General features: G+C 44.1%; 1 protein-coding gene across 1 annotated transcript in view; it reads left to right on the top strand.

Annotated features, from left to right (window-relative positions):
* Nucleotides 1-27,502, top strand: part of GRM5 (glutamate metabotropic receptor 5) — a gene marked incomplete at both ends in the record, with an annotated part of 244,301 nt that overhangs the window by 185,605 nt on the left and 31,194 nt on the right. Inside the window, 4 exons of the mRNA XM_081327702.1 lie at nucleotides 3,926-4,172; nucleotides 6,309-6,477; nucleotides 8,511-8,637; nucleotides 19,677-20,616. Coding sequence (XP_081183828.1) covers nucleotides 3,926-4,172; nucleotides 6,309-6,477; nucleotides 8,511-8,637; nucleotides 19,677-20,616 — 1,483 coding nt within the window. The remainder of the gene's footprint in view (nucleotides 1-3,925; nucleotides 4,173-6,308; nucleotides 6,478-8,510; nucleotides 8,638-19,676; nucleotides 20,617-27,502) is intronic.

The following is a 27,502-nucleotide window of genomic DNA, read 5'->3' as shown; positions in this document are numbered from 1 at the left end:
GTTCACCAGGATGACATAACCATTTCTCAGCTTGGCTTTTCCAATCTTTCAACAGTGCACCCATCATTGATGTAATTAATCCCATCTAGTTTGTTGCTGATTGTTGTCTTTTCACCTTTCCTGTCATCATGGAGATCTCAGATAATGTGACCAGAATTTGATAATTTGATTCATTTCGGTCTTAAAGTGACAAATTTGAATTGATTTGTTGCATGGTCCGTTTGTTTGATTTCTTGGCTACCCATGGCATTCTCAAGGGGTTCGGAATTCTTGATGTTCTCTGTTCTTGGTTGTTTGCTTGCAGATGTTTCGTTACCCAACTAGGCAACATCATCAGTACAGGGGACAGCGGGGTTTGCTGCCTGTGTATACTGTATATAGTAGCTTTCCTTACCAGTTTTGGTGGAAGTGTGGTTTCCTACTTGGTTACTCTTTGATTATTTTATTGATTGATTGATTGATTGATTGATTGATTGATTGATTGAATTTCTATACCGCCCTTCTCCCAAAGGACTCAGGGCAGTGTACAGGGCAGTAAAAGCTTTACATACAAAAGTTAAAATAAAATAAAATTAATTAAGCCCTAACAATAAATAATTAAAAATACCCCAAACCCTTAAACCAGGCCGGCCTGTTCAAATAAATAGGTTTTCAGATCACGGCGGAAAGAGCGAAGGTCGGGAGCCATCTGGAGCTCAACCGGTAATTGATTCCAAAGGCCTGGCGTGCCCACAGAGAATGCTCTCCCCCTGGGGGCCGCAAGCCGACACTCTCTGACTGATGGCACCCTGAGGAGGCCCTCTCTGTGGGAGCGCACAGGACGAAGGGAAGTTGACGCCGGCAACTTAGAGTATTGTTTTCTACCTGATTGTTTGTCTGGTGCTGATCCCTGCTTATCTGACTACTGGCTGCAGAAGGGGGAGATGTTCTAATCTTTGTTTTCTTCCTAGGGCTTTTCATTGTGTGTGTTTTTTTTCCATTCTGGTTTGAATTATTTTCTTTCTTTCTTTTTTTGAATGGTTGGTAAATGTGTTTATCTCTATGTCTCCGTTGATGGCTGATTTGTCTGAATGCCAAGCTTCTGGGAATTGTCTACCATGTTTGGATTTGGCTTGATCTAAAATGCGAATAGTTTCCCGGTTGAAACTGTCACTGAGTCTGTCCATTTTTCCCAAGATTAAGGACTTTTCACCATTTCTTCTGACTGTTTATTGGTGTTTGTGGATGTGCTTTGCTTGTCTTCTGCCTGTCTGTCCTACATGGTGGCTGTTACGTTGTACGTTGCCGCTGACATCTGTTTGCTCTTCTTTGGGCCCTTTGGTTTGTTTAAGATGTTTTGGAGGATTTTAGATGGTTTGTGTGCCACAAAGATGCCAAACGGTCGTGCTCATCAGCTGGTTGTTTCTGAGATATCTTTAATATAGGGGAGGGTTGCACCGTTCGTGGACTGTAGCTGATGACTAGCATTGCTGATGTTACTGTACCTAGTTTGGGTAATGAAACATCTTCAAGCAAGCAAGCAAGCTCGGGGAAGACCAAGGACTCCTCATGTCAACCCCGAGCTACAAATATTCTCCTTTGTTTGGTAACATTTCTGGGTTCTGATGGAAAGCAAGAATCCTGAGCAAAATGGCAGAGGCTGTGTATATTCCATCATTTCACTCCTCAGTGATCGTGCTGCTCAGAGCCATCTGTTGGGGATGCTTTAATTTCTGCACTGAGCAGGGGGTAGGGACTCAATTACTTAAACGCCCCCCACATAGCTCCAGGATACTACTGAAGATCACTGGTTGGGTTTTGATGCAAGTAATAGCAGAAACCCAGAGATCTGAAACAGCCTAGCCCATCAGCAGCTGTTTGGCAGGCTGCTGAAGGCCATGGGGAAGGAGGGCCGCCTGGCAACTTGCTGATAGCCGTTTGGTGGGCTGCCAGAAAGCGTGGGAGGAGAAGACATCAGTAGCTATCTGCATGGGGACCACTGGAAGCCAGGGATGATCTGCCTCTGCTCTGCGTCCCGTGAGCCAATGGGAGGTTAGACTTTCAATCTGAGCGTGAACTGGAAATTCTGAGAAAGTATTTTTCTCTCTCTGTTTCCATGCGGTTTCCACTTCATTCACTCACAGTTCCCGTTTCTTTTTTTCCCATGAACGCTGCTCTAAAAACCTCCTTGTTTTTCTTCGTCAACATTTCACGACCGGTGATTCTTTCGCTGTGTTCGATTTAGGCTATACCCACCTTAACCCATCGGTGTACTTGCAACTTTGGAACTGCTATCCTCCTCGTTCGTAGAGAAATAATGGCTTTGATTCCTATTTGCACAAATGAAATAAATAAATAAAAATACTACGTCAGAGGAGGAGGAGGAGGAGGAGGAGACCTTCCCATTCTAAGCTCTAAGCCAGTGGTGGCGAACCTAAGGCACGCGTGCCAGAGGTGGCACTCAGAGCCCTCTCTGTGGGCATGCGCTCCATTGCCCCAGCCCCATCTCTCCCTGCGCCCCCCCACACCAGCAGCCCCACTGGAGGAGAGTCACCCCCAAGCACGGCCTGCGCAGAGTAGTGCAGCCAAGGACATGGCAGCCAGGCAGCGGGGACAAAACTCCGCCCTCGCACCTCGTCACGTGCAGATGATGCTGCAGGGGGCGGGCAGAGGGCGTGGCTGCCATGGTGCTGCTGGGCTGCCTGGCTGATCTGCGGCAGGCCGTGGAGGCGGTGGGTGGCCCTGCAGGTGGGTGGAGCACGGGGCGCGGATGGAGCGGGCAGGGCAGGGGCAGAGTGGGTGGGGAGACGGGGACTCGGTCTCTAAAAGGTTCGCCATCACTGCTCTAAGTTCTGAAGAACGCAGAAAGGAAACTGACCTTGGAAACACAGCAGGAACTGAGAACTATATGAGCTGTGGTGGCATGGTGGTTAGAGTGCAGTACTGCAGGCTACTTCCGCTGACTGCTGGCTGACTGCAGTTTGGCAGTTTGATCCTCACTGGCTTGAAGTTGACTCAGCCTTCCATCCTTCCGAGGTCAATAAAATGAAGACCCAGATTGTTGGGGGCAATAGGCTGACTCTGTAAACCACTTAGAGAAGGCTGTAAAGTGCCGTGAAGCAGCGTGTATAAGTCTAAGTGCTATTGCTGTATGATAACAAAGCAAGAAGAAGAGCATTTCCATTAATAGAATAGTAGAAGTGCATAAGAATATTACATAGGGTAATCTAGGGTTATATAAAGTGGGTTTTCCTATTTTGGGGGGCGGGGAAGGGGGAGGAAATGACTGTAGGGCATGAATGGTATCCTTAGCAAAACACCACAGAACACTTTTCCTTTCCAGAGAAATAGTATTCATGAACGTCCAGTGGAAGATGTAAGAGCCCCACTTGGAATTGTTTATAATGGCCGTTGTCCCTACAAGGTCCTTCTGTACTCAGTGGCTCCCACCATTTTGAACAGAAAATGGGTTTCCACCCAACATCTTTCAAGCCACAACACAGGGGAGGCTTTGCAAACACGTGCTTTGACGTTGGCAGGCCACTTCAGCAATCTAATACTATTTCGTCGTCATGGCAATATTTTTGGTGGTAGGGAAATTTCTTGTTTTTTTTCGTGGCTCACATGCCAGGGAACACTTTCTTCCAACTGTTCTTTTTAGCGAAGACCTTTGTTGAGATGCCAGACCCCGATTGGTTTGAAGCCACTTACCGAAAGAACGGGTGGGTTGGCTTCCATGAAAATAACTACTTGCTGACCCAGTTGAGAGTCAGACCTGGTGTGCAAAGAGAACTGCAGCGTTGCCTAAATACAGACGCTTTCATTTATCCTAGGCTGTGAAGAGAGAGGAAAAGAGGAAAAAACGTACAGTGAGCAGACAATGAATAAAGTATATTTTTGTTCATCTGAAAACGGCAGCCATCATTATATGTTCTTCTCTTCACAGGTAACTTGACCTTACAAGCACAACACGTGCAAGATTCCAAGATGGGGTTTGTGATTAATGCGATATACTCCATGGCCTATGGTCTCCACAACATGCAAACAGCACTGTGTCCAGACTATGCGGGTCTTTGCGATGCCATGAAGCCAATTGATGGACGGAAACTCCTGGATTCGCTGATGAAGGCCAACTTCACCGGGGTTTCTGGAGATATGATCTCATTTGATGAAAATGGAGACTCACCAGGACGGTACTGTATATATTTCACCATCTAGAAAACACAGAATGCCTTGGCTCGCTACTTACAGTTACTCCACGACTTACAACCGTTCATATAGTGACCGTTCAAAGTTACAACGGCACTGAAAAAAGTGACTTATGACCATTTTTCACACTTATGACCATTGCGGCATCCTCATGATCATGTGATCAAAATTCAGATGCTTGGCAACTGATTCATATTTGTGACGGTTGCAGTATCCCTGGGGTCGTGCGATCACGTTGTGCGATCTTCTGACAAGCCAACTCAAATGGGGAAACCAGATTCCCTTAACAACCGTGTTACTAACTTAACAATGGCAGTGATTCGCTTAACAGCTGTTACAAGAAAGGCCGTGAAATGGGGCAAAACTCACTTAACAAATGTCTCACTTAGCAACAGAAATTTTGGGCTCAATTGTGGTCGTAAGTCGAGGAGTACCTGTACTCAATTTCTTTAATAAAATAAGATAGATAGGTTAACCTTTATTGTCATCTTTTTATGGTGAACATACTGGCACACATTAAAAATGAAATGCTGTTGCTGCTCTCTCAGAAGAATACACACACACACACAAAGACACACACACACACACATATATATACATATACTTTTGAGAGAGCAGCAACAGAATTTCAACACATACACACACACACACACACATACACACACACACACACACACATATATATGATGCCTCCTTAAGTAACACCAGCTGCCTGCAATTAGTGCAGGTTCGCATCCCACCAGGCTCAAGGTTGACTCAGCCTTCCATCCTTCCGAGGTAGGTAAAATGAGGACCCAGATTGTTGGGGGCAATAAGCTGACTTTGTAATAATGCCGCTTGGGGTGTGTGTGAAAGCCCTAACAAGCAGGCATATACATAGAATGAAGGCTACTGCTAAGCTTGTAAGCTGCCCTGAGTCTTCGGAGAAGGGCGGGATATAAATGGAATTAAAATAAATAAAAAATATATATACTTTTGAGAGAGCAGCAACAGAATTTCATTTTTAATGTGTGCCAGTGTGTTCACCATAAAATAATGACAATAAAGGTTATCTTATCTATCTTATTTTAATAGAATAGAATAGAATAGAATAGAATAGAATAGAATAGAATAGAATAGAATAGAATAGAATAGAATAGAATAGAATAGAATAGAATAGAATAGAATAGAATAGAATAGAATAGAATAGAATAGAATAGAATAGAGCTGCAAGGAACCTTGGAGGTCTTCTAGTCCATATATACTGTATATTCTATTCTATTCTATTCTATTCTATTCTATTCTATTCTATTCTATTCTATTCTATTCTATTCTATTCTATTCTATTCTATTCTATTCTATTCTATTCTATTCTATTCAAGAGAAGGACGAGGGGTGACATGATAGCCGAGTTCCAATATCTCAGGGGCTGCCACAAAGAAGAGGGAGTCAGGCTATTCTCCAAAGCACCTGAAGGCAGGACAAGAAGCAACGGATGGAAACCAATCAAGGAGAGAAGCAGCCTAGAACTAAGGAGAAATTTCCCAACAGAACAATTAATCAGTGGAACAACCTGCCTCCAGAAGTTGTGAATGCTCCAACACTGAATGTTTTTAAGAAAAGACTGGACAGCCATTTGTCTGAAATGGTAGGGTTTCCTGCCTATGCAGGGGGTTGGATTAGATGACCTCCAAGGTCCCTTCCAACATCATCATCATCATCATCATCATCATCATTATTTATAATCACTGTCCAGTTTGAATACATAGTGGAAAGAGGAAACTTGAAAGTTCACAAGGTTGATACTATATGGAACAAAGCTGTGACTGAATTTAGATGTTATTTGGAATATGTCAATATCCAATCTTATAAATACACTACTATGTGTAACTTGTATTCACATTCTGGATTGAATTAAAATCAATAGGATTAATGTTAGATGTGACTTTTACAGTCACATCTAACCTTAATTTAACAGTCATTATCTAACATTAATCCTATTGATTTCAATTCAGTCCGAATTTAACAGCCCAATGAAAAAATGCTGTTGGTTAGCTGTGACCTTATTTTGTGCCTCTCTTCTCATGGAGACCCTCACGGATTCAGGCTCAATGGAGTGGTTTCTCTTTTTTGTTCGAAAGGTATGAGATCATGAACTTTAAGAAAATGAAGAAGGATCAATACGATTACATCAACGTCGGAAGTTGGGACAACGGTGAGCTGAAGATGGCCGACGATGAAATTTGGGCAAAGAAAAGTTTGGTCATCAGATCTGTGTGCAGTGACCCTTGTGAAAAAGGAGAGATTAAGGTGAATCTACATGGTTTGGAATTGGCGATCCAACCGATCCCAGTTGCCTAGGGCAACACTACAGAGCCTCCCACACATGCACACACAATTATTTTTATTTATTTCTTTATCAAAGTTTTCAAAGCGCCCATCTGCCTCACGGAGAGACTCTGAGTGGTGTACAATAAAGGATTAAAAACATAAAACCCTATATAAAATTTTAAAAGAGGCAAGCAATGTTAAAAGTTAATTAGTTAATTAATTTGCCACCCACAGTAGCCCTATGGCACAATAGTTGGTAAATAAATTATTATTATTATTATTATTATTATTATTATTATTATTATTATTATTATTATTATTATTATTATTATTATTATTATTATTAATCACAGTCAGCCAGATGTTCATACTGGATTTGGCATTTTTGTCTACCTATCGAGTCCTTACCAAGGACCTGGGATAGGCAGATGTGGATGTTTGATGGTATTATAGATATCGTCGCAGGATGGAAGCAGTAAGGCTGCCTTTTGCAATTGACTGATGATGAATTTGTCCATGCCAATGGTGTTCAAGAGGTGCTCCCGTTGTTTTGGGATTGCACCCAAGGCGCCTATTACTATTGGTACCACCCTTGCTTGCCTTTGCCACAGTCTTTCTATTTCTATTTGTAGGTCTTTGCATTTTGTTATCTTCTCCAGTTCTTTCTTGTCTATTCTGCTGTCTCCAGGCACTGCCATGTCCACTATCCAGACTTTTTTTTGTCTTTCTTATCGACAATTGTTAGATCCGGGGTATTATGTAGCACGTGCCTGTCTCTTTGAATTCTAAACTCCCAGAGCAATTTAACTTCTTCATTTTCTATGGTCCCACCAGTTGTTGTTGTTATTATTACTGTTATTATTAAATAATGGAAGATGGGGGGGCTTTCTGGGTGCTAGCCAGCCCTGCAGCTAGGTGCTCCTGTGTGCACCCCAAGTAAGGCTGCAGAGCCACGTATTCGCAGCTTTCTGGAAGGCCAGGAGAACAGGGGTATGTCTCACACGTGTTCCACAGGGCAGGGGCAACAGCTGAAAAGGGTCTCTTCCTGGAAACCCCCCCCCCAATCAGAATTCTTTGACCACTAGGGTCTGCAAAATACCTTCCTTCGCTGCCTGCCTCGGTGGAATGGGCTGATGTGACGAGGCAAAAACGGTTCCATAGGTAACCTGGCCCCATTCTACGCAAGCTTTTAAAGGTCATAAGCAACCCTTTGAATTGGACCTGGAAGCACATTTACCCCGGTTCTTGGCAGATTCTAATTCAGAGACAGTGATGACAACATTAATTGTTTTCCAGGTTAAGCTCACAGGCTTTCAGAGTTAGAGTCTTAGTCTTGTGACTAACATATATATATGGAAATGGTCTGGAATCATTGTATGTGAAGTCCTTGGTGTTCTGAGCTTGGTTGTCTTCCTGCAGATGTTTCATGACCAAACTAGGCCACATCATCAGCACTAGCCCTGATGATGTTACCTAGTTTGGTCATGAAACATCTGCAAAAGAACAAACAAACAAACAAGCTCAGAAAGCACCAAGAACTCCACAGTTCAGCCCTGAACTACAAATATTCTCTTCTATCAGTATCATTGTATGTGTGTTGGGCAGCTATATAAATTTGTTTAATCCATAAATAATCTATAAATAAATAAATTAAATGGTAAATTTGAAATCCAGCAGAATGTCCCTTCTCTCAGCCAACCCCAAGGTAAGAACTGACCTGTAGATTTTAAATATTGTAAATGACCGTGATGAGCAAAACATCTTGAATGAGTTGGAGTGCAAAGCTCAGCCCAATGTGGACAAAACGTGAAAACTCCTTTATAAAATGGGCAAGGATCTCTAAACCACTCGCCCAAAAGGGACGGTGAACAACTTTGGCGCTTTTTGTAAAAATGAATGGGTGTCATAAAATAGCACAAAAGCAGAGTCGTTTAAAAAAAAAAAGATAACAAATCATAAACTTTAGAAAACATAAGGAATTTAAAAATAGATTTGCTGTGTGTTGTTCTCAGGTTATCCGCAAGGGAGAAGTCAGCTGCTGTTGGACCTGCACGCCATGTAAAGAGAATGAGTTTGTCTTTGATGAATACACATGCAGGGCCTGTGAGCTGGGATCCTGGCCCAGCCATGACCTCACTGGTAGGTGGAGAATAATAGAACATTGACTTGCAAATAGAAATGGCAACAGAATGTTGAATTTTTGAAGATTTATATTGAAGCCGATAGGGTATTCTCCTTCTCCTTCTCCTCCTCCTCCTCCTCCTCCTCCTCCTCCTCCTCCTCCTCCCCACCCTATCAGCATATATAATTATATGAAGCTTTGGCTTTTAGTTAGTTCCACCAGCTTACGACTTTCTTGCTACCTTCAAAATATATTTATGGAAACTTTGGGATTCACTGGATCTGGGTACTGTTGATGTCATGGTTCCAATAAATGAGACAGTTCAAACAAAATGCAAGCATTGTTTATCTAAAAAGTCTTAATAATGAAACGAAACATCGGCACTCATGGAGGGATGCCAGAATCTGAAATCTCCTCCCCCCAAACCCATCGTAACACACACACAATCCCCGCCCTTATCTACACGTCATAAATCACATTATCCAATTAGTTTTACATATGAGGTTGCACTTCCCATTCTGTACGCGGGCTTTTCTAATCTTCTCAAAATAGCCGTTAGAAAATTCCCTCCCTTCAAGATTCAGAGTGAAGCAGTTTAAACAAAAGGCTGTCTCTTATATTGTCAGTGCAAAAAAACAATGTTTGCAGCATTGACAATTGATAGTTGTGAATGGGTTTACATAATTAAGGTAAAAATAAAGTATTCCCCTATCCAGTCATGTCCAACTCTAGGGGACAGTTCTCATCTCAGTTTCTTAACCAAGAGAACCAGCATTGTCTGAAGACTCTTCCATGGTCATGTGGCCCTAACCCTGCGGGCTCAGGGCAGGGGCAGTGGGGTGGCGGTGGTTATTTGGGAGACCTTATGTCCGAGGGATACCACCGTTGTACAGATAGGCAGGAGTGAGTCCCTCCTCTTGAGATGTGGCCCTCGGGCTCAGTTGGGCCTGTTGCTAACATACCTGGCACCCAGCTGTGTGGCAACAGCCCTGCCCGAGCTGCTCGACACCCTCTCAGGGTTGACGGTGGAGTTCCCCAGACTCATTGTTCTGGGTGACTTCAACCTGCCTTCCCTGGGAGTATCGTCAGAGTTAGCTCGGGAGTTCATGGCCTCCATGACGGCCATGGACCTGACTCAAGTAATTCAGGGTCCGACTCACGGGAGGGGTCACACTCTCGACCTGGTTTTCTTATCTAGACAATGGTTGGATGATCTGGGAGGGGGCTTACCAACTATTGTCCCCCTGTCATGGTCCGATCATTATCTCCTGCGGCTGGTCTTCCGCTATGTCACCCCCCGCTGCTGGGCTGCGGAACCGACCAGGTGGTTCTGCCCCAGGTGCTTAATGGACCCTGATCGGTTCCAGATGGCGCTTGGGTCTGTTCCTATCTCCCTCACTGACAGCTCGGCCGACGCCTTAGTGGATGCCTGTGAAAGGGCTGCCACTGAGGCACTCAACCGTGTTGTCCCCTTGCGACCCCTAACCCGACGCAGATCCCGGTGGGCTCCATGGTTTTCTTCGGAGCTCCGGGAGATGAAACGTCGGAGATGGGGTCTAGAGTGCTGTTGGAGATCCAGCCGATCTGAGCCTGACCGATTGTGACTAAGAGCCTTTACAAGGTCTTATCTTGCTGCAATGAGGACGGCGAAGTCTAATTACTTCACTACCCTCATCGCGTCTGCAGATAATCGCCCAGCCGCCCTGTTTCGGGTTACTCGCTCCCTCCTTCATCAGGAGGAGAGGGAGGATCCCTTGCAGGGACAGGCCGAGGAGTTCAGTCATCATCTTGCGGATAAAATTGCTCAGATTCGGGCCGGCTTGGACTCTGACTGGACAGAATCTGACAGGGAGGATTCGAGTGGTCTTGAAAGTGTTATCTGGACTGAGTTCGATCCTATGACCCCCGATGAGGTGGACAGGATCATGAGGAGGCTGAGCTCTACCACCTGTGTATTGGACCCGTGCCCCTCCTGGCTGGTTTATGCAGCCCGGGAGAAGACACGAGGCTGGTTCCAGGCAGTAATAACTGCTTCTTTGAGCAAGGGTGTTTTCCCTTCTGCCTTGAAAGAGGCAGTGGTGAGGCCCCTCCTCAAGAAGCCCACCCTGGACTCGGCGATTTTGAATAACTGTCGTCCTGTCTCCAACCTTCGCTTTTTGGCGAAGGTTGTTGAGAGTGTGGTAGCACATCAGCTTCCTCTGTTCCTGGAGGAAACTGATTATCTCGACCCGTACCAATCGGGTTTCAGACCTGGGCATAGCACAGAGACGGCATTGGTCGCACTGGTGAATGATCTCTGGCGGGCTCGGGACAGGGGTTGTTCCTCTATCCTAGTCCTATTAGACCTCTCAGCGGCTTTTGATACCATCGACCATGGTATCCTACTGCGGCGTCTCAGGGGGCTGGGAGTGGGAGGCACTGTTTTACAGTGGTTCTCCTCCTACCTCCTGGGCCGCTCGCAGTCGGTGTTGACGGGAGGACAGAGGTCCACCCCAGGATCTCTCGTTTGTGGAGTCCCTCAGGGGTCGGTCCTCTCTCCCCTCCTGTTCAACATCTACATGAAGCCGCTGGGTGAGCTCATTCGTGGTTTCGGGGTGGGGTATCACCAGTACGCTGATGATACCCAACTTTTTCTTTCCACCCTGACCCAACCCAGTGATGCCCTCACTGTGATGTCCCGTTGCCTGGAGGCGGTCCGGGTTTGGATGGGGAGAAACAGGCTTCGTCTCAATCCTGACAAGACTGAGTGGCTGTTCATACCGGCATCTCGGGTTCACCAGCCTTCTCCATCATTAACAATAGGGGATGAGGTATTACCCCCCGTTGATAGGGCTCGCAACTTGGGAGTCCTCCTGGATTCACGGCTCAGTTTGGAAGATCATATAGGAGCCGTGACCAGGGGGGTTTTTGCCCAGATTCACCTGGTGCGCCAGTTGCATCCCTATCTGGACCGAGATGCTCTACATACAGTCACTCATGCGCTCGTGACCTCCCGGTTAGACTACTGCAATGCCCTCTACATGGGGCTGCCCTTGAGGACCACCCGAAGGCTTCAACTGGTGCAGAATTCAGCCGCGTGAGTTTTGATGGGAGCTTCCCGATACTCCCATGTAACACCTCCGTGAGCTGCAGTGGCTTCCGGTTGCCCTCCGGGTGAGATTCAAGGTGCTGGTAATGAAATATAAAGCCCTAAATGGCTTGGGTCCGGACTATCTAAGGGAACACCTGCTGCCGGCATCATCTTCCCATCGTCCTGTGCGCCCCCACAGGGAGGGCCTTCTCAGGCTACCGCCGGTTAATGAATGCCGGCGGGTTATTCCCAGGGGAAGGGCGTTCTCTGTGGGTGCGCCTGCCCTATGGAACCAACTACCCACAGAACTTAGGACTGCCCCTGACCTTCGCTCATTTCGCCGGGACCTGAAAACTTGGCTCTTCGATCTGTTTGGTCCAGACTGTGGGGTTGTTAATTTAACTGGGTTTTAGATTTACTCTTGGGGCTTGAATTTAATTTAATTGTTTTATTTGTTTTTAATTTTTTGTATTCATGGTTTTAACTGCCCTGTAAACCGCCCTGAGTCCTACGGGAATAGGGCGGTATACAAATCCAATAAAATAAATAAATAAATAAATAAATAAATAAATAAATAAATAAATAAATAAATAAACACCAAGGCACATGGAATGCTGTTACCTTCCCACCAAAGTGGTACCTATTTATCTACTTGCATTTTCGTGCTTTCAGACTACTAGTTGGCAGGAGCTGAGGCAGGAACGGGAGCTCATACCCTCTGTACCTGGGTCTCGAACATCTCATCTTCTGTTTGACAAGCCCAGCATCTTAACCACTAGGCTACCGCCTCCCCTTTTTGAGTCTAAAAGGAGACTGTTACTAGTATACAAATATTAAAAGAGTTAATAATGCCAGTGCAGATACTTTGATTTCTACTGTGTCCCCAAGTCACACATTTTATTTATGTTTTTCTCCCATTCCCCTCTGTGTGACAACTGATTAGGAGAGAAGTAAAATTTCCAGTATCTTCTTGTTTCTTTTAGTATCCCCTCCATTTTTGCTCTGCTCTCTTTTTCAGTCCAGAAGCAAACCTTTGAAAAATGAATGCCAGGGCTGGCTGCAGCTTTTGTCTTTCTTCTAAAGTGACCTGTCGGATTTTGTTGCAATCCGCAGGGCTTTGCAATGTTTTTCTATTGCAGTGAAAACAGGCAAGAATCTGATGCCACCTGAAAATAAATTGATCCCAGTGCGAACGTTTGTTGGATCACGGGGACCCTGTGCACCACGCATAAAAATTGGATTGCTCTCCAATCGGCTGTCAAGGCTTAGGTTGCCTTTTGAAGTCACTGTTTTAACAATCTAGAAGGCAATTGCTCCTTTTGCAAACCTTATCTGCAAGTTTTCAGTCTGGCTGGCAAATAGTTTAAGGGAGAAAAATCTGCCCCCCTGCCTTAAAGTCTTGTCTCTCTCATCCCCAAGGCTCTTGGGGGGGGGGAAATCATTCCCAATTAGCAGCTGAATGGAAATTAAGATTCTTCCTCATTCAAAATGCCCTTCATGGTGGATCTTGCAAGGCTTACTCAGCTGTCCTTGAAATGCGTCATATGGGAGATTGTTGAAGACCAGTCAGGTCTTCTTGTTCGACACAAGGCAAAGTTGTCCTGGAAAATGGAGGGAGGTGCACTGGGCACAATATTACCCTGGGGCTCTTTGCTTCTCACCAAGTTTCTAGAGGTAAAAGAGATGAGTAGAATGCTCAGCCATGTCATCTGTTAGTGGATCATACTTCTTCAAACAGCAGCCAGGAGACCAGATTTGCAAATATTGACACTGCATGCATAGAAAAGAGCTCCTGGTTTGTGTATCACCCAGACTAAGATATCACCAATATGCTCACCTTGGTCATGTATGTGTTGTATAATTCTCTTTTAATTTCCCTTTTTTTTCCTTTCCCTTTTCTTCCCTTTCCTTCCCCCCTTCTCCCCTATCCACTATTTCTCTCTTCAGTTCCCTTTGTCTCTCTTCTCTTCTCTTCTCTTCTCTTCTCTTCTCTTCTCTTCTCTTCTCTTCTCTTCTCTTCTCTTCTCTTCTCTTCTCTTCTCTCCTCTCCTCTCCTCTCCTCTCCTCTCCTCTCCTCCCCTCCCCTCCCCTCCCCTCCCCTCCCTTCCCTTCCCTTCCCTTCCCTTCCCTTCCCTTCCCTTCCCTTCCCTTCACTTCTCTTCTCTTCTCTTCTCTTCTCTTCTCTTCTCTTCTCTTCTCTTCTCTTCTCTTCTCTTCTCTTCTCTTCTCTTCTCTTCTCTTCTCTTCTCTTCCCTTCCCTTCCCTTCTCTTTCTCCCCATCTCCTTTTCTCTCTCTCCTCCATTCTCTTCGCTGTAAATCATTTTTTCCCTTATTTTTGGCAGCATGGAAATAATTAATTGAGATAAGAATCCAACTGGGATAGAAAACAGTTCAAAGGGCATTTGAATTCTTTAACCCAAGATTTTTGAGGGGGTCACAATTTAGGTTTAATAGAAATTCTGTACTTGGGAAAATATTATAAGAACTGGATAGAGATGAAAAGATTCTTCTAGGAATGGGTTTGACAGTTTAAACTCAGATGAATTTTTGTTGTTGTTGTTAGCTGCGAAGTCATGTCCGACCCATCGCGACCCTATGGACAACGTTCCTCCAGGCCTTCCTGTCCTCTACCATCTTCTGGAGTCCATTTAAGCTCACACCTACTGCTTCAGTGACTCCATCCAGCCACCTCATTCTCTGTTGTCCCTTCTTCTCTTGCCCTCAATCTTTCCCAGCATTAGGCTCTTCTCCAGTGAGTCCTTCCTTCTCATTAGGTGGCCAAAGTATTTGAGTTTCAACTTCAGGATCTGGCCTTCTAAAGAGCAGTCAGGGTTGATCTCCTCTAGGACTGACCGGTTTGATTGCCTGGCAGTCCAAGGGACTCGCAGGAGTCTTCTCCAGCACCATAGTTCAAAGGCCTCAATTCTTTGGCGCTCAGCCTTTCTTATGGTCCAACTTTCACTGCCATACATTGCAACTGGGAAGATGAATCTACGGTGGGGCAATTCCAGCCACAGGTGCAACCCACTGCCATTGGTTTCCCTCCTTCCATATGTGTGTGTTTGTGCATACACAATACATACATTTGTTCATTTGTTTCTTATTCATTCATTCATTGGAACTGGTGCCTAGTTCATTTGTCTTGAAACATACAAGTAGATGCAATCTTTTTTTTTAAAGACATAAAGTTTTTTGTAAGTTCTTTTCATCTTTTGCTAAAACCCTGGCATACCTGTTGTAGGTTTACCCCTCTTTGTGGATTAGAAGATTCATTTTTAGATTTTCCTGGGATAGTGATAAGATGAAGTGATATCCCTTGATCATTCAGTCCAGAAAGCGATAAAGAAGAGATGAAGTCTTATGCCAGGGGTCTTCAAACTTGGCCGTTTTGTGACTTGTGGACTTCAACTCCCAGAATTCCTCAGCCAGGCACACTGGCTGAGGAATTCGGGTAGTTGAAATCTACAAGTCATAAAAGGGCCACGTATGCAAACAGCCTGGTGATGCTGTAAGTACTCTGAGCTTTTAAAAATTAACCTGTACTGGAAAAGTTCCCTTTGTCATTTCTTTCTCTTTTTTTAAAAAATCCACATCTGCTCCCATTTGCTCTGGTAGATTTCAGGTCTTTTTTTTTAATGTGGGTATAAATGCATATTGCATTCTTCCTATACAGCAGCTTTATTGTTCATCAACATTTGCTTTAAATCTTCCCTCCTAGGGTTCTGAAGTATTTAAAAGAACATTATTTCAGTTAGGTTGATGCTAAAAGCGAAAGCGAATTGCATTTAAGAGGGAGTACACACCTGCCGGGAAAGCAGTATTGGCTGCAGACTGATTCCCCCCACCCCTTCTTTTGGTCTATTCTTCCCGACTGATTATTTTTCCCTGGCTTATTACTGTTTTTGAATTGTTCTCGGAGGAGGAAAATAAGACCAACTCACCATCTTTGTGATTAGTGCAGCAGGTAAAAGAAATTGTTAAATTCAGTAGCTTTGAAAAATACAAGAAGAGAGAATGTTATTAATTCCACCAGCCTTTGATCAACCTTCCCTCTGAGCAGGCATTTTTATTTCTTATTCATATCCTCTAGATATGTTGATTTTTGAGATGATAGAACAGAAACACAGGTACTGGATGAAAGGATGATAGCTAGCTTGCTAGACAGACAGACAGATGATAGGTAGGTAGGTAGGTAGAAAGATAGATGATAGATTATAGATAGACAGACAGACAGACAGATAGACAGATAGAGGGAAGGAGAGAGAGATGAGAGAAAGAGAGATAAATCTAGTTAATGACTCAACTTACAGATCCAATTTGTTATTATTACAACCATGAAGGAAATCTCAAACTGATTGAAAGGAGAGAAATAAGGATGCCACCTGTTTGTGGCTGTTTTCTTGGAGAGATCTCATTACCAAACTAGGCAGCAGCATCAGTGCTAGATTCTAGCACTTCTAGCACCTTCTAGAATCTAACACCTTCCAGCACTGATGGTGTTACCTAATGACCCTCCATCACTCAGTTGGGGGAAGAAAAGAAAAAAAAACATCTTCAAGAAAACAACCATGACCTGGGATGATTGAGAATCTCCATAGACTGGAGAATGGACATCGTGAAGTGTACCAATGACAGGAAAGTAAACCAGTCTAAAAGTAGACCAGAGTTTCTCAAGAAAAAAAAGGGGGGGCATGTGTTGATGATAGGAGACTCGCTACTCACTTACTTAGGGGAACTGAATCAGCAATTTGTAGACTAAACCATCTATCTAGGGCAGGGGTGTCAAACTGCCGGCCCGTGGGCCGAACGGGTCACACGGAAGCTGCACCCACCCCATTGCCGGCAATGGCAAAACCGTCCCAATACCTTGTACGACGTCACGTGACGTCACGAGTTTGACATGTCTGATTTAGGGAATTTTGAGGAACCTCTAACCACTGAGATTTGGGGGACTGAGACAAGTTAATAAATCCAGCAGCTTCAGAGTGATACATAGCAGAACACAATGTCAACATTAAAAATCAGCTTAGCTCCAAAATGTCACCAAGGGAAATTCAAAAGCATCTATCAAGTGCCTGGGGAATAATGTAGGGGGGGGGGGAAGAGCCCTTTTTCATAGGGAAAGAAAATATATAAATAATAATAATAATAATAATAATAATAATAATAATAATAATAATAATAATAATAATAATAATAATAAGAAGAAGAAGAAGAAGAAGAAGAAGAAGAAGAAGAAGAAGAAGAAGAAGAAGAAGAAGAAGAAGAAGAAGAAGAAGAAGAAGAAGAAGAAGAAGAAGAAGAAGAAGAAGAAGAAGAAGAAGAAGAAGAAGAAGAAGAAGTAGTTGGAAGGGACCTTGGAGGTCATCTAGTCCAACCCCCTGCTCAGGCAGGAAACCCTACACCATTTCTGATAAATGGCTGTCCAGTCTCTTCTTAAAAAATTCCAGTGTTGGAGCATTCACCGCTTCTGGAGGCAGGTTGTTCCACTGCTTAATTGTTCTGTCAGGAAGTTTCTCCTTAGTTCTAGGTTGCTTCTCTCCTTGACTAGTTTCCATCCGTTGCTTCCCGTCCTGCCTTCAGGCGTTTGGAGAATAGCTTGGCTCCCTCTTCTTTGGGGCAGCCCCTGAGATATTGGAAGACTGCTATCATGTCACCCCTCACTCTTCTCTTTGTTAAACTACACATACCCAATTCCAGCAACCTTTCGCTATATGTTTTAGCCTCCAGTCCCCCAGTCATCTTTGTTGATAAATCTGATAAATAAATCTGATAGATTGCATTGCAAGGCACATTTCAGCACAACACAAATGTCAACAGTTTATTCTAGGAAGTGAGAAACGAGTCATCTGGTGCCATATGTGAAGAGTTTAAAATTTAAATACATTAGTACTGCAGTTGCTTGATTAATCAGCTGGAGAGCTAAAGGAATTGCCCTTTCTGGGTGTGAAAAGGGGGAGAGGGTGGAAGCTAAATATTAATGTGGGATATGATAATTAGGACAAGCTTAATTTGCAGAGTATGTGTCGGTTACAATTAAAAAGAAGGATGGCTGACATATAATTATGCATTACAAAAGAAAATGCAATCAGTGCGGGGAAGGAATGTGAGACCTTAAGACTGACTGAGATCCTCTTCAGGTGGCTTCAAGTTTGGCAAATGATAAAATGGATTAACTTTGGGGAAAAATCTGATGCCAATCAATTTCTCATCAAAGCAGTCTGAGAGGGCAAAATTATGGCACCTGCAAAATTCAGAAGAGGCATCAAGTGCCAGCTTTATCAGTAATAACTCAGGAGCTGTGGAGCAGATGAGCAGCTCAGAAGAAAGGTGTTGGACTAGGGCAGTGTTTCTCAACCTTGACAACTTGAAGCTGGGTGGACTTCAGTACCCAGAATTCTCCAGCCATCTTTGCTGGCTGGAGAATTCTGGGAGTTGAAGTCCAGACATCTTCAAGTTGCCAAGGTTGAGAAACAATGGACTAGGAGATCTATTTTAGCTTAAGAGAAGAGGTTAAACCAGGGGCCTTCAAACTTGGCCCTTTTATGACTTGTGGACTTCAACTCCCAGAATTCCTCAGCCAGCATGCCTGGCTGAGGAGTTCTGGGAGTTGAAGTCCACAAGTCATAAAAGGGCCAAGTTTGAAGACCCCTGGGTTAAATGATTCCGGTAAGACATTCGTCAAGAGGATAATGGAATTGTGGCTGGAAAAATGCCTGGTCATCTACTGTTACTGTGGGAATTTCATCTACTAAAATGGAATTCAGGTAGTCCTTGACTTATGACCACAATTGAGCCCAAAATATCTGTTGCTAAGCAAGACAGTGAGTTTCGCTCCATTTTGTGCACTTTCTTGCTACAATTGTTAAGTGAATCACTGTTAAGTCTTAAGTTAGTAACATGATTGTTTAGGGAAAGTGGCTTTCTCATTTACTTTGCTTGTCAGGTCATAAGATCACATGACCACGGGACACTGCAACTGTCATAAATACATGCCAGTTTCCAAATGTCTGAATTTTGATCATGTGACCATGAAAATGTTGCAACAGTCATCAGTATGAAAAATGGCCAGAAATCACTTTTTCAGTACTGTTGTAACTTTGAATAGTCACTAAACAAACTGTTGTAAGCTGAGGATTGCCTGTAGAGACAAAGAGCCAGCCTTCCTTCCTTCCTTCCTTCCTTCCTTCCTTCCTTCCTTCCTTCCTTCCTTCCTTCCTTCCTTCCTTCCCTCTTGACTCCTGTTGACTGCAAGTCCCTGCAGTTTTTTTGGCAAAGTTTTGGGGAAATAGCTTGCCATTGCATCCTTCCTAGGGCTGAGAGAGTGTGACTGGTCCAAAGTCATTTAAGTGGCCTCCTGCCTAAAGCAAGACTAAAACTCACACTTTTCTGGATTCTAGCCTGATGCCTTAGCCACTACACTAAACTAAAATATTTCCTGTAAGAAACCCAAGAAAAATAAATTGTGACTCTTCCAAGCAGATTTCTTTATTGTTCCTCACCTAAAGACAGAGTCTTGCCAAACTAAAGCAAACTACCAGCCACATAAAGAGTGTACTCAGAGAACTATTAGGGAGGATCCATCCTCGCCCTCTTTCTCTCACACAAGCTATCTAAACTGAATCATCTTTTGCTCCTCTGGAATGCACTCCCTTCTGGGAATCCAGACTACAATCCATCACAGATATTATCTCAGCTTCCCTGTGACTTCTATTTCAGTATTTCCTGGTAACCTCCCAACTGAGTATTAGCCACGCCCAACTCTTTTTACTTCTGAGCATCAGATCCTACCAACTGCTCAGACAAATTGCAGTGAACTTCTATTTGATTCCTAGATTTGTTTGATTCCAAAGATTGCAGTCGAAGGAGCAATGATTTGGTTTCCCATCAACAACATTTCGAGGAACAGGTGTCTACTTGCCTTAACCAGGGCTGCTGCTTAAAAAAATAATAATAATTGTCTTCTTTATTCCTCTCCTTCTCAGGTTGCGATTTAATCCCAGTTGAATATCTACGATGGGGTGATCCAGAACCTATCGCTGCGGTGGTTTTTGCCTGCTTGGGTCTCCTGGCTACTTTGTTTGTCACTGCCGTATTCATCATGTACCGTGACACGCCGGTTGTCAAATCCTCCAGCCGAGAACTCTGCTACATCATCTTGGCTGGCATCTTTTTGGGCTACCTGTGCACCTTCTGCCTGATCGCCAAGCCCCAGCAGATCTACTGTTACCTTCAAAGGATTGGCATTGGTCTCTCCCCAGCTATGAGCTATTCAGCTCTCGTGACGAAAACCAACCGCATCGCCAGGATTCTGGCCGGCAGCAAGAAGAAAATCTGTACCAAGAAGCCACGATTCATGAGCGCTTGTGCCCAGCTGGTCATAGCTTTTATCTTGATCTGCGTTCAACTTGGCATCATCGTTGCCCTGTTCATTATGGAGCCCCCAGATATCAAGCACCATTACCCAAGCATCCGAGAAGTGTACCTGATATGCAACACCACCAACTTGGGGGTTGTGACCCCTCTCGGATACAATGGTTTGCTCATTCTAAGCTGCACTTTTTATGCATTCAAGACCAGAAATGTCCCTGCCAATTTCAACGAAGCCAAATATATCGCCTTCACCATGTATACCACCTGCATCATTTGGTTGGCCTTTGTGCCAATTTATTTCGGGAGCAACTATAAGATTATCACCATGTGCTTTTCGGTAAGCCTGAGTGCCACAGTGGCCCTGGGTTGCATGTTTGTGCCAAAGGTGTACATCATCCTTGCCAAGCCAGAGAGGAATGTACGCAGCGCGTTCACCACATCGACAGTGGTTCGCATGCATGTTGGCGATGGAAAACCGTCTTCCGCAACCAGCCGTTCAAGCAGTTTGGTCAACCTGTGGAAAAGAAGGGGGTCCTCCGGAGAAACTCTAAGGTAATCCTTGCTTTGGTGCAGTGGTCTTCAAATGTGACAACTTTAAGACTTGTGGACTTCAACTCCCAGAATTCCTCAGCTGAGGAATTCTAGGAGTTGAAGTCTACAAGTCTTAAAGTTGCCAAGTTTGAAGGCCCCTGCTTTAGTTGATTTTTGGCGGGCTAGATGGAAAGAGGGAAAATGCTGGTTTTAAACATTACTTCCACGATGCCATCTATGCCACAGATATTATTTAGAACAAGCCAGCACTCTTCAAGATTCAGAAACTTCCTTTGCATTGGATTCTGATGTTGTATCTTTTCTGCACTACAGAAAATACTTAAGCATTTGTCTTCTGAATTTGTGATGAAATTATTTCAGCTAGCTAGATTCAGATTGTCTTCTTCAGCTAACACTCTTCAGGTTTATTGGCATAGCAGCGTTCTCTATAGTTTTGAATCTTTTGAGGACTGTAAGTTGCCTAGAGTTACCCTTGGTAAGATGAGTGACCGATAAATTTTGCAAATAAATCCCAATATTCAGAGAGTACTAACTGGAGGAAAGTATCCTAAATCAGCGGTCCCCAACCTTTCAGGCACCAGGGACCGGTTCCGTGGAGAGAGGTTTTTCCACGGACTGGAGAGGGTGTGGTTTTGCATGCTGCCTGTATCCTGCGGATGGGGCTTTGCTTGTTGTGTGAACCAGCTTCTGGCATGCCATGGACCGGTGCCCTAAATGTGATCTCCTGGTTTCCCTTTTCTTCCCATTTCTTCCTCTCTTCTTTTATATTTTATTTTGGAAGCTTTCTTCTTTCTCCATAGAAGGGATGCAACTTATCCTACGATAGATCATAGCCCTGTCGTGGATCTTGTCCTAGCTCTTGGAAACAAATGGTTTGGCATTGGTTAAATGAACTAAAAGCAATAGCGATGTATGCAGAAGAACATTTTTCAAGTATTAACAGATCATTTCTTAAACTGATCATCCGAGTTCCGGTATATCTTTTCCTTGTGTTATGGGAAATGCTTCCTCCTCATGCCGACTGTCCCAAGTATACTTCATATATAGGTAGTCCTTGACTTATAACTGTTCACTTAGTGATCGTTCAAAGTTACAACGGCACTGAACAAAGTGACTTATGACTCATGGCAACAGACTCATATTTATGATGGTTGCAGTGTCCCGGGACCTTGTGATCCCCTTTTTTCAACCTTCGGATAAGCAGTGTGAAAGGGGAAGCCAGATTCACTTCACAATCATGTTACTAACATCACACCTGCAGAGATTCACTTCACAACTGTGACAAGAAAAGGGATAAAATGGGGCAAAACCCACTTCGCAAATGTCTCACCTAGCAACAGAAATTTTGGGCTCAATTGTGGCTGTAAGTCAAGGATACCTGTATATCATGAGAGGGTTATAATTCAATTGGGGGGGGGGGAAATCCACGTGGTTAAGCTCTCTTCATACGCTTTAGATGTAGAGCAGGCATGTCAAACTCGCGACGTCCCGTGACGTATTGCAACTTTTTCCCCAGTGCCAGCAATGGGATGGGCGCCGTTTCAGTATGATGCATCCGGCTCGCGGGCCGGCAGTTTGACATGCCTGATGTAAAGGGTTCTAGGTGTACATAAAACAAGTCTTTCTGAGCAAAATGGGTGGCAAAATGTAAAACACAATCGCTTTTGTGCTGTCCCTATATCTATAAGAGCCTTGGTGGAGCAGTGGGCTAATGCCTCCTTAAGTAACACCAGCTGCCTGCAATTAGTGCAGGTTCGAGTCCCACCAGGCTCAAGGTTGACTCAGCCTTCCATCCTTCCGAGGTAGGTAAAATGAGGACCCAGATTGTTGGGGGCAATTAAGCTGACTTTGTAATAATGCCGCTTGGGGTGTGTGTGAAAGCCCTAATAAGCAGGCATATACATAGAATGAAGGCTACTGCTAAGCTTGTAAGCCGCCCTGAGTCTTCGGAGAAGGGCGGGATATAAATGGAATTAAAATAAATAAAAATAAATAAATATACACACCCAAATGCACACACACACTTTTGAGGACCTGTGGAGTCAGCTGCATGTATGCCAGAAAAAGAAGGGGAAAAAAAACCCAGGATCTTGGACACAACCAGTGATGAAGATTGCTGCTTCTTTCCTCTGAAGCTATTAATCCAAAATTCGTTTCTCTCCACTGATTGTCAAACTCACCGTGGGCTTACTGTAGATCTCAGCACAGCACAGTGAAAAGACAACATAATTGCTTCGTAACTAGAAATTAATCATTCACCATTCGGTAGATAAGATCATTAGCTGCTATTTTTGGAATTTCCATGAGTGTTTTCCAAGTGATTCAATTACTATAAATTTTACTCTTTACATGTCATTCCTGCCTACTCACTGCTTTCCGTTCTCTACCTGCCATTACTTATCTCAGCTGTACTTGAAGCATCCCTATGATACACTTGCTTCCCATGGCCTTTCCTTTTCCATGCTTGTTATTCGTCACCTGAGTGTCAATGTCTGAAGCTAATTCTTTGGTGGCCTCCTTATTCCTAATTAAAGAGATGCAGGAGTAATCAAGAATGAAGGCAAGCAAATCCAGCAGCAGCGCTTGCTTGGATGTGGTGACCTTTCTTAACGAAGTAGAGAGCATTAAGGCAAAAGCGGTGATGAGTTTCAGAAGGGTCTGTTGTGTCGGACAGGGTCATTAGCCAGCAAGGGACAAATGATAATCCCTTTCAGAAGCAATTGTACACTATTTCAACTATAGAACCTAGCCATTCTATTATCTGAAGGACTCCACGGCTAACACCTGCGTAGCCTCTGCAGTCATAGTAAAATACGCACAGCTTCAGAAAAGGAGCAACCCACCAAATAGGCAGAAAAAAGCCTTGGTGGAGCAGTGGGCTAATGCCTCCTTAAGTAACACCAGCTGCCTGCAATTAGTGCAGGTTCGCATCCCACCAGGCTCAAGGTTGACTCAGCCTTCCTTCCTTCCGAGGTAGGTAAAATGAGGACCCAGATTGTTGGGGGCAATAAGCTGACTTTGTAAAAATGCCGCTTGTGGGGGCCCGAAAGCCCTAATAAGCAGGCATATACATAGAATGAAGGCTATTGCTAAGCACATTGATTTGTGCTTCTTAGATTGTAAGCCGCCCTGAGTCTTCAGAGAAGGGCGGGATATAAATGGGATAAAAAAAAACAGAAAAGAAAAATTGCTGTGGAAAAAAAAATATTGTACCAGAGTCCCAACGGATTTGAAGGGAATGCATCGTCATTCAGAAGAACAGTATAAACCAGCTAGCTTTGATTTATTTTCATTTTCATTTTTATTTTTTTTGACAAAGCAATTTTCTCTTTAAATCTAGTCAGTTGAAAGCAGTGGTAGACGTGAAGGGTTACCTAGTCATGTTAGAATTTTTAGATCCTACGTTGGCCACAAAGAAGTCGTAGAATAACATATCTGGTAAGAGCGAATGCAATATATTTCTGTGAGCTCTCCAAGGTCCTGAAATCTCCCGCTCTGTCAGAGCCTTCATGTTCCTACCACTTTACAAATGCTCAGTCTGTCACTTGCTTTTTAGGAACCTTCATGGTGAAATTTGAAGGAAAAGAGGAATGTAACCAGATAGGGCACAGCCAAGTACAAAGAATACTTTTGTGTCAGGAGTATCAGAGAGATGGAGAGCGCAGAATTGCTTCCTATACGTTAAGAGTGTCCCTGCGAATTTTACTCCGCTAGTCATTGCTGACTATAAGGAGCAGCGTGCCATGGTTCCGATAGATGAGACTAATAGCAATAAGAACTCTGAGGCAAATGCTTTCCTCAAAGAACATGTTTAATGGCTACATAGCATAGGCAGAAAATGGGTGAAACCAAGACTGAAAATTCCCTCCCCCCCAGGCTTACAAAGTAAGAAGTTGAACTTCCCACCCCTGCAATATGTCATAAACCACAATCCCCAATTAATTACTTTGGCGGGCTTTCTAACGGAAGCTCCAGCCCACCAAAACTTAGGTAACTTGACCTTGGTTCCCACAGGAATGTTATTGTTATGACTAAACTAGAAGAATATATCTTCCCCCCCTCCCATTACTGGGGCAACCAAAAATGAAGTGAAGATGGCTGCAGCCAGAATCGGTTGAAGGTTGACACGGTGCTCATCTCTGTTTCCAGGCCATTGGGCCAGGGCTGTCTAAAGACATTTCCACAGTCATGTGGCCAGAATGATGTCATGTAGCGCTCTTACCTTCCCACCGAAGTGGTACCTATTTATCTACTCGCATACACATGCTTTCGCACTGCTAGGTTGGCAGGAGCTGGGGCAAAGAAGGGAGCCACCCTGTCACGTGGCATTTAGGACAAACCCAGCATCTTAACCTCTGAGCCACCACCATGCCCCCTCTACTTCCTATGGGTGGTAGAGTTGAAATATGGCTGGGAATGGTAAGCACAATGAAATGACTAGAAAATAGAGGTGCAAGAGAACACCTGATGTACATATGAAAAGAAAAAGATGACGGTGTTTCTGTTTAGATCCAACTTCTTTATTTCCTGGTCCTGGGCTGTGCTGCCTGAGGCTTATGGGTCTTTTAATCCAAAACAACTGGAGAGTATAAGTTGCCAATTCTTGGCACAGATGAATAGCATTATGAGACACAGAATTGTTTACAGAATGAAAAGTGGTAATATCAGAAGGGAATGCAGTCTTTTAAAGAGGTTGGTCCTGCACCATTGCTGCTGCCAAAACTCTCTGCTTTGTAAAAAATTTGCTTTTAATTATGTTGGAGGAACACCCTTGTTGGTCAAGTTGGGATTTGTTATGAAGGGAAATGCCTGAGGTGCAAAGTTTGGAACAATAGTGAGAGAATCACTATTGTCCATTTCAAAACTATGCAAGCCTTGGGCCGTATTTTGGCACTTAAAGCTACAACACAAAGTCCCAGAGAATAGTGGCTTAAATAGAATCCATCACAAGCTTGTACAGTAGCAGTTTCTTTCATTCAATACCTTGGGGAGCACCTGCGGCCAGCATCAACTTCCCTCCGCCCAGTACGCTCCCACAGAGAGGGCCTCCTCAGGGTGCCACCGGTCAAAGAATGCCGACTGGTGGCCCCCAGGGGGAGGGCATTCTCTGTGGGCGCGCCAGATTTATGGAACCATCTTCTGGTTGAGCTCTGGATGGCGCCCGACCTTCGCTCCTTCCGGTGCGATCTAAAGACGTATCTCTTCGAACAAGCTGGCCTGGCCTGATGGGATGGGTTGGGTTTTTTATTACTTTAATGTGTTTTAACCTATTGTAAGAGCTGTGGGCATTTGTTTAATCTTTTTTAATTTTTGTATTTTGTCTTTTAACATGTATTGCCCTGTTCACCGCCCTGAGTCCTTCGGGAGAAGGGCGGTATATAAATAAAATTAATAAATAAATAAATAAAATAAATTAGCTCAAAAGAATGTCCATTTTGTATTGCAAAAAGAGAGTCAGTGAAATAAATAAACTGATAGCCAAAAGCGTTTAAAAGTTGGAGGGGACCCTGGCCAAAATAGATGGTATGACAGCAATATCACTGAATAGTATGAGAATGTTTTTAGTCACCATTTAAAGTTCCCACAATCTAAAAAAAACAAACAAGGCTGTTGTGAAGCACCGTGAAAAGCCAAATGGTAGCTTGATCTTAGCCTCCTTGCCCTGCTAAGGTTAATGGTGTGAAGCCTGTGGCCCAAACAATGTAAATAGTCTCTTTTTCGATGGCCTATCAAGCCTCAAGTTTGAACCCTTGACATCATTAGTGCAATTTTCTGCCATTTTTTAAAAATAATATTTAATGCATCTATTTTATTGCAACTAAAGTATGTAATAGACCACATATTCATTTTATTAAAAGCAAAACAAATGGAGATTGGAAATTGCCCTTAGATGCTCGACCTGCTGTGTTTTGCACTCAGTAGCGAAAATATTGGCAAAATTTAAAAAGTGCAATCTCAGCTGCAAAGAATATCCTCACTTCCGAAACTGGGGGAGGGCATTTTAGATCTCTAGATTTTTCCCACCTGAACCTGCAAGCCTTATCTAGATCCCACTCTTTCCCCCCTAGACATTCATGCTTAGTCAGTTTGCTTCAGATGAATGGATTAAAAGTCTCAGAATCATAGAGCTGGAAGACATCCTGGAAATCTTCTAGTCCAAGGGTCCCCAACCTGTCGGCTGCTTGGCCACCAGGCCACGTGAAGGGATGGCCAGTGCACTCACCCCCCCATACTCATGCTAACACCACCCCGAGCATCCCACCAGCACTAGAACTACCCCGACCCTGAGCATCCCACCGGCACTAGCGCCACCCCGAGCATACTGCAGGTGCTAGCACCACCCTACCCCAAGTGTCCCGCTGGAGCTAGAGCTGCCCCCAACCTCATGTGTTATGTACTGGGCTTTTGGGTACCACACCACGTGCGTTGCTGGAGAGCTAACGGCTCACCAGCAACCCAGACAGGCCGTCTCCGGGCCTGCAATTGGTCAGCCTCTGGTGGCAAGCGCGGGTTCAATCTTATTGGCTGCTACCATAGGGCCTGGCTATATATTGGGGCTGGAAGCAGCCCAAGCTCAAGTACAGTACCATCAAGAAATAAAGAATTAGTTTTTCTACACTCAGCCGTGTGTCTTCATTCCTGCTCACCAGAACCCACAACATAACATCATGTGTCTCACCAGCACTAGTGCCACCCCGCACATCCTGCCAGCACTAGCGCTGCCCTGACCCCAAGCATCTCACTGGCACTATCTTGGATAGATTGGATTAGACTGGATTGGACTGAATGTGGAGCAGTTGTGGTGTGCAGAGCAGCACTCGTTAGTGAGCATTAACAGAATAACAGAAAAACAGAGTTGGAAAGGAGCTTGGGGTTCTTCTAGTCC

This window comes from Vipera berus (assembly GCF_964194415.1).
Source record: "Vipera berus genome assembly, chromosome: 4".
In the NCBI taxonomy this organism is placed as follows: domain Eukaryota; kingdom Metazoa; phylum Chordata; class Lepidosauria; order Squamata; family Viperidae; genus Vipera; species Vipera berus.
Note: the sequence above shows the minus strand (reverse complement) of the source record. Positions and strands in the feature narration are given on the sequence as shown.